Genomic DNA, 7,508 nt, shown 5'->3' with positions numbered 1-7,508 from the left:
AGAAGGATCTGTTCCAATTAAAAATTTCTGTTTTTCCCTCAGGCTATCTGGTCAATGCATTCAATAAAAAATGAATGTGAAAAAACATATTTCATCCAGTTACTTTCTTTATCCCATACACCTGTTATTTTTGTTATTAGAGATATTATTAGTCCACTTGCCTTTTAGATTTCTATTGCTATAAAATCAGTCTGAGAGCCAATTGACTTCCACTCTTATTATTTAAATATATCTGCACTAGAAAAAGTTCTTTTTATATCTTTCTGTATCTTCTCTTTATTCACTTTGTGTATCTACTTTCACATCTTGTTGATAGTGCAGCTCATTCTGATACAGACAATCAAAAAACTGTGGATCCTTAAGCATATTAGAACAATTGATATTCTAGATCTGATAACTGCTATTTATAGGAGAAAATTTTGCTTCTTGTTGAACTGCATATAAAATGTTATGCCTAGAAGGATATAACTTCTGTAAGTTTTGTATCTCCAGAACAATACAAACTGGGGTTGAAAGGGGCCTTAGAAAGTCATTTATAGTAACCTGCATTAGACTGGGAAAAGATGGGTTTCTTGGGGACTTGCACACCTTGGTTTTGAAAATTTCCAAAAACAGGGATCCCAGAACTTCTCTGGGAAAACTGTTTCAGTGCTTCTCTCTCATTTTCATTTTCATTCCCCATCTCCATAGTTAGTTTCCTTTGTTGTGACTATTATTCTATGATCTCTTTCCTCCTTCTCTTTTTCTGTGCACAGTAGACGTAAGTCAGGCTTTACCTTTATGATCCAAATTTAGGGGATCGGTTAACTAGTTCATTGGACAATGGCAAGCACTGTTACAATACTTTGAATGAAGAAATCATGTTTATTCACATACTATGTGCAGTGCAAATTCTTCTGAACTGATTTGGTATTTTAATGAACATTTCCAGAGGTTCCAAATACTCTGGATAACTTTTTATTATTATTATTATTTCTAACTGAATTCATTTTTAAGAGCATGGATTTCAGCAAGTTGTTGAAGCTTCTGCTTTAGGTGATAGACAGTGGAGGGTGACATTGACCATGGTGACCAGGCTTATTGAAGGCACAGTAGTGAATACCTTGTTATCTTTGGGATGAGTTAGATGGTAGCTGCTGAAGAAGTAAGTTTCACAGAACCTTTGACCTGGAGTATTTTATTTTAGAAATGGTATTGAAATTAGAAATTTGGCTGACAAAACTTGGAGTGTCTCACTTGAAAATTTTGGCCTTGAGTTTTGCTTATTGAACAGTCTTCTGTCAAATACCATGTAAACAAATAACATGAGCAATTTTCAAGAACATGTAGCACCTTTAACAATTAAAGGGGTTTACCTTTCAGATAAAAAAAAACCAAAACAAAACAAAACCAAAAAAACAAAAACACTTTAAATCTCTTTCCATAGTTAAAAAAAATGTATGTTTATTATTTAAATCTGACAAGTCTTTGGACATTCGAACTTTGACAGAGTTTAGTTTCATTGCAACAAGGAATATCAAAACGTGATTGGCTATTAGCCCATCCAACCTCAGCACTGTTAAATCCCAGCTTGCGTTCAACTAATAAAACACTGATCTATCAGTGGAGCTATGGTGGAACCTACAGAAAAGCAGGTAAGGGTTAAGAAAATTGCTAATCTGTTATACTAGAGATCATTCTGTCCTGAAAGGTGCATGGAGAGAGTGATGTCTATCTTTCATCTACTTTGACTGTGCCAAAGCTAATAGTGGAGGAGCTGGCTATGGCATAGCTAGGATGCTTACTAATGTATATGTGTAGATATGCAGTACATTTTAATGTGGACAGAGGTGACTGTGATTGTCCTGCAAAGAGCAGGACAAAATCTTTATCAAGTAGTCAGCAACAAGAACCTGCTGGAATACAAGAAGATTGTTGGCCTCACATGTGCAGTCCCCAACTTATCTGTGGAGTAAGAAATGGTTTGACCCAGTAGAGCTGACCTATTTGTTTCCCAAAGACTGCTTCCTAAGGAAAGCAGAAGCATTCATGTAGGTATGGTTCAGAAGAGGAGGAGGAAAAGGAAGGAAAGGGAAAAGGGAATAGAAGGCAAGGCAAGACATACAGATAACAATCAGAGGGCTGGAGCACCTCTCCTATGAAGAAAGGTTGAGGGAACTGGGCTTGTTCAGCTTGGAGAAGAGAAGGCTCTGGGGAGACTTCACTACAGCCTTCTAGTACTTGAAGGGAGTATATAAACAGGAGTGGGAACAGCTGTTTACAAGGGTGGATAGTGATGGGATAAGGGGGAATGGTTTTAAACTAAGACAGTGGAAGTTTAGGTTAGATATTAGGAGGAAGTTTTTCATACAGAGGGTGGTGACGCACTGGAACAGGTTGCCCAACGAGGTTGTGGATGCCCCATCCCTGAAGGCATTCAAGGCCAGGCTGGATGTGGCTCTGGGCAGCCTGGTCTGGTGGTTGGTGACCCTGCACACAGCACAGGACTTGAAACTGGATCATCTTTGTGGTCCTTTTCAACCCAGGCCATTCTATGATTCTATGATTCTATAATACTTAAAATCAATGATACATCTCTGACTTTTGAATTTTCTGTCAAAAAAATATCTTGCTTCTAGATTTGTTTTTAAATAACTATCTTTATCATTAAAAAAAAAAAAAACAAAAACAAAACAAACTCTTAAAATGGCATTTAAAGATATGCTAAGGTAGAAATATTTCCTTCCAAATGCCTGTTTAAATGTTTAAATTCTTGCTGATTATAAAAAAAATGTGTTAGAATATCGAAGTTTCTAAACACATTTTATCAGATGAATGAAACTTGAGAGAAAAATAACAGGATTACCTTTTTTTGTAGCTAGGGGAATTATATGTTTTGTTCCATCGAAGTGTCCACTTTACATTATTCAGCACAAAGCTTTCTGAAATAAGAATCATGGGAAAATCACAATATAAAAGAAAAAGGTACAAATAACAGCTTCATAAACTGAGAAATGTACATAAATAAATCATGTAGATCTGGGCAGTTTGCTTAGCTGGCACAAAAAAAAAAAAAAAAAATGGAAAATCTGCTTGTTAAACAATAACCACGAAGTGTGCTTTTATGATGTTTTTCACCACAGTAATTCATATTAGAGATAGAAGCAGTTGCATGTTAAATAAAATCATTCAGCATTGTTCTCCTCACATTACAAAGAGCTGACTTGTGTTGTTTTTAGATGTCTCCCATTAGAAAGTAAATATTCCTCTGATGTTACGCATTTCAGAAAATTTAATAAAGATGAACTGTAAATGAAGTCACAGGGAGATTTCAGACAGTTTTATTAGCAGATTGTTGAAAAGAAAAGAAAATTAAATACAATAACAGTAAACGTGGTTCTCACATTGAAACCAGGCTCAAATAACTAGGCTACCATAGAAAAATTTCCAATTCTTGCATTATGATGTAAAAACAGATTTTTGTACAGATTTTGTACAACAAAATTCGTAATAACCTTTTTTTCATTTTTAGAAAACTTTAAATATATAGATAAAAATAGACAATTTTCATAGGTCCTACATGAAGATGAGTATGTTCTGTTCCAAGGGCTTGCATAGAGCGCAAATATGGTTATAATATAGAACAACTAGACATTAATATCTTTGATTACAAAAGCATATAAACAATAACATGAGCACAACTTTTCTTCATCATCTATGAAAAAAACAAAACAAAACAAAATTTGAAATCAAAAACAAAATACCAACCCAAAACCTGCATAACTAAAGAGGGGCAAAAAATTCAACTTACGTTAACATCTCATGGTCTGTAATATTTACACTGTTTTTAGCAAGATTCTTTCTAAACATCCAGCTTATAAATTGTTTCCCCCTTAAACTTTAACATTTCCATTTATGTACCAAGCCAAACAATGAGGCGTTCCCAAAGGTCTTGAAAGTATATACTGTAAAACTACTAAAACCTACTTACAGCTGACTCTATGCAAGGAGCAGAGCAATGGTAGATGCTACTACATATTTCAGTTGTAGGCTTTTTGTTCTCTTTCAGATATGAATGATTAAAAAGCTTGACACAAATCCACCTAACTTTACAGCTGTTAACCCTTTAAAGACTGCGTATGAAAAAACTGGAGTGCAGAATCTCCTAAGTGTTCAAGCAACTATGAAAATTACGAAAAAATCATGGTTAGAAAATAATGTCACTATAAAGTATTCGATAACAATATTTAATGAAAAATATTGCTTGGTATTTCTTTAAAAAAAAATTACCATGATGTGAACTTTTCTATACATATTTTCTGTTGCTGAAAAAGGATTGTGATGGAGTAAATATGAACTGCAGAAAATAAATGTGTACCAGTATTGCAAGGAAGACCTACTAACTATAGAAGCTCAGTGCTAGAGTTTACAAAACATCAGATTTTTTTTTTTGACAAAATAATATTAATATCCAATCAGAACTATTTTTAAAGAAACATTTGTTTTAAGTTAGGCATCTTAGACATTTAAGATTTTGATACGTTTCCATGTAATAAATAATATTTTATATGCATAAAACATGAAAGATGAAGAAAGCATAATCGCAAAACTTACAGTAATAGCACTGATTCACAAAATCAGTCTTTAAAGGGGTAACCCAAAAGTATGCAAAGCAAAGAAGATAATTGCTAGTTATGTAATAAGCACTGTGTTGCAGCTTACTTCCAGTTATCAGCACAAAAGTGAAAACACATATTGTAGCTTTTATAAAGACAGTGAAAGTAACACATAACCACCAGTCCCTATGACAAGGTGGGAGGGACAACAGACTTCAACTGTATCACTCAGTTCTACGTGGAATTGGACTGACACATCAAGTGTTTGTTAGGTTTTCTTTTTTTAGCAACATTGACGTAATATGACATTAACATATAAAAATATTTCTGGCATTTTGACTTGCTGCTCAGCCACAGTCCATTCTTAAAAGTGCACTAATCAGGGCACTAACCAGGGCTCAATATACAAATAAAAGTGGCTGATAGATAATTCTGACTTGTTACCAGATGCTTAAGATCTCATTCAGTAATACTGTGACTCCAGGACAAATATTTACATGCCTGCATGCGTTAAAACTAGAAAGGTGTCTTTCTGACCAACAGGGTGACAAAACAATATTATCTAAATTTTTTCATTTCCTAAACGCTAGATTTCTACTGCATACATAATACCTTCCTTGTGTGATTTGTGTTATATACTGTACATGTGACCAACAGTTTGATAAGAAGCGTTTATTTCACAAACCCCTGCCAGTTTACAATGAGAAATTATTACTCTTTTAATTGTTTTTTTTTTTTTTTTTAATTTATTTTAGGAAAAGAGACTTTGTGAATAGTAAAACAGTTTGTTTACATTCAGCATTTCTTTTCACTTACACAAAATTCCATTTTACTTAATGTAGATTTACATACATGTGTTGTGTTGGTCTCTCAGAAAGCATATGGAAAAATGTCTTTAGAAGAAAACCCACGATCATAGTCTGAAAACTGAATGTATCAATTCTTTCTTTTTTTCTTTTTACTTTTTTTCTCTTTTTTTTGCTTTTTCTTCTTCTTTTTTTTTTTTTTTTTCTTTTTTTTTTTTTTTAATAAGAGTCCTCTTATGCCCTCTACAAGTTCATTTCTGAGCTGTCTTGCTGGTTTCGGTATGATATAACAGTCTGTAAGGTCTGTAAGTGTACTTTGACACCGCTGGAAGGATCATTTGATGTGCTCAAATATAGAATCATCAGAGGAGGACAGAGTCTGCATTCCTTGAAAAAGGGAATACTCAACCTTGTTCTGACCTGCCTGTAGTTTTGGTACAATAGTCCGGTGCACAGATGAAGATTTTCACTGTAAGAAGATTGCTAGTGTACATTTACAAACATTCTCTAGAGCTCTGGCTTGAGCTACAGGAGATAACCAAAGGAGGACACTCTTGCAGAATTCCTTACTCTTTTGAAGAACATTGGTAAATGAAGTTGAAAACATTTTGTTCCCACAGAACTCCATTCGGGTGAACGTCTTACTGCAAAGTTCTTTACCATAGCACAGGTATCTTCAGCAGGAAAAATTCAATACATGACAGTAGTTTTCAAATAAAGTCTTCCATCTAGAATATGAAAAACAAACATTTGTTTTAAAAATGTGTATCTGCAATTAATCAAAAAGAGAGGAAAAAGCTCAAGATTTAATAACCATATAATTCTATGAACTGCACCTACGGTACTGAATGCCTTAAATATTTTTAAAAAAATCAAAACGTCCAAACATCACCATTGTGATTTCATCTGAAAGTGGTCAAATTAAATCCATTAAAAATTATACACTTTTCAGGTTGTGAATACTGTACTACCTCCTAAAGCTTTAATATATGCTGCACTCATATCAGTGCTAGGGCACCAGGAATGTAGGTGGAGCCTCTGTGCATGTGTTTTTACTGATATGCAAACTTAACCGAATAATGCTGAACAGCAATTATTCCCTTCATGGTTGCAGAGCAAAAATCTTCTTGCATGCAGTCGTTAGTACTCCCACCACTAAAGGCATAGCTCATACTTTTTGATTTAGCTGTGTTGTTAAATATACCATGTAATGTAACCATTGTGCACATTTGTAGCTATTTATATAGAACCCAGTATAGGATATTTAATCAGTATCAGTGAAGTATAGCCTCCTTCCCCCATAAATGAGATTAACTGAACAATTACTATGTTAAAGACGTGAACATGTCTCTCTCCTCGGTGTTTTTTCCAACCGAGAAGCATATATTTAAGTGAGAAGTGCATAATGGAGAGAGAACGTGAGAAACAGCCAGCTCACCCATCTAGTAACTGCTGATCTATAAAAACTTGAAGAGAACTTTCTGCTATAACATATTTTCACCTAATTTACAAATATAAAGCAAATCATTCTTCATGGGAAACATGAATATCTTCTGCTTACAACAATACAAAGAGATATTTTTGGATAGTAAACAGACAGAAAAAAATAATACATGCTTGTTTTGCTGACCTGTAAGATAGAAAGTGTTTCTTCCTTGTGAGTAACGCACATTGTGAAGCATATTAATCCTCCACAATGCACAAATGAAATGCTACTTATATTATAAACTATAATCCATCTGGAAATATAAGCAGTAACTCCTGACATCTGCATGAACCACTTCTAGACCAAGTAATTTGCATCAGCATATGTTCATAAGATATCAAGAGATTCTTGTTTCTGTTTTGGTTTTCTTAGTTTCATTGCTTACTCCCAACTGTTTTTTTTTTAATTTATAGTAAGTACACAGATAGCAATTACTTGTGATGAACCTATATACACAATTGCTGGAATTTTTCAAAACATAGACTTTGATTAAAATATGGCTTCATTTCCTCAAGTTTTCTGTTGAGGGAAAGAAAAGTTTAACTAGAAAGTACAAGTTGGGAAAATACACCTCCTTTGCACACCACTTCCCAGTTTTTATTGTTTAATTTCTACTGTAAC

At 34.0% G+C, this 7,508-nt stretch overlaps 1 protein-coding gene across 6 annotated transcripts in view; it reads right to left on the bottom strand.

The window, feature by feature from the left end:
* Positions 1-3,304: 3,304 nt before the first annotated feature.
* DACH1 (dachshund family transcription factor 1) overlaps positions 3,305-7,508 on the bottom strand; it is a 358,213-nt gene continuing 354,009 nt past the window's right edge. For 4 of the 6 annotated variants that reach the window (XM_052705592.1, XM_052705593.1, XM_052705595.1 and 1 more), the window contains one exon: positions 3,305-6,129. In XM_052705592.1, the coding sequence (XP_052561552.1) occupies positions 6,092-6,129 (38 nt within the window). In that variant the 3' untranslated portion in view covers positions 3,305-6,091. The remainder of the gene's footprint in view (positions 6,130-7,508) is intronic. The other 2 variants (XM_052705594.1, XM_052705597.1) reach the window with 1 other exon arrangement.

The sequence above is a fragment of the Tympanuchus pallidicinctus genome, unplaced genomic scaffold, assembly GCF_026119805.1.
Source record: "Tympanuchus pallidicinctus isolate F22 unplaced genomic scaffold, pur_lepc_1.0 scaffold6, whole genome shotgun sequence".
In the NCBI taxonomy this organism is placed as follows: Eukaryota; Metazoa; Chordata; class Aves; order Galliformes; family Phasianidae; genus Tympanuchus; species Tympanuchus pallidicinctus.
Note: the sequence above shows the minus strand (reverse complement) of the source record. Positions and strands in the feature narration are given on the sequence as shown.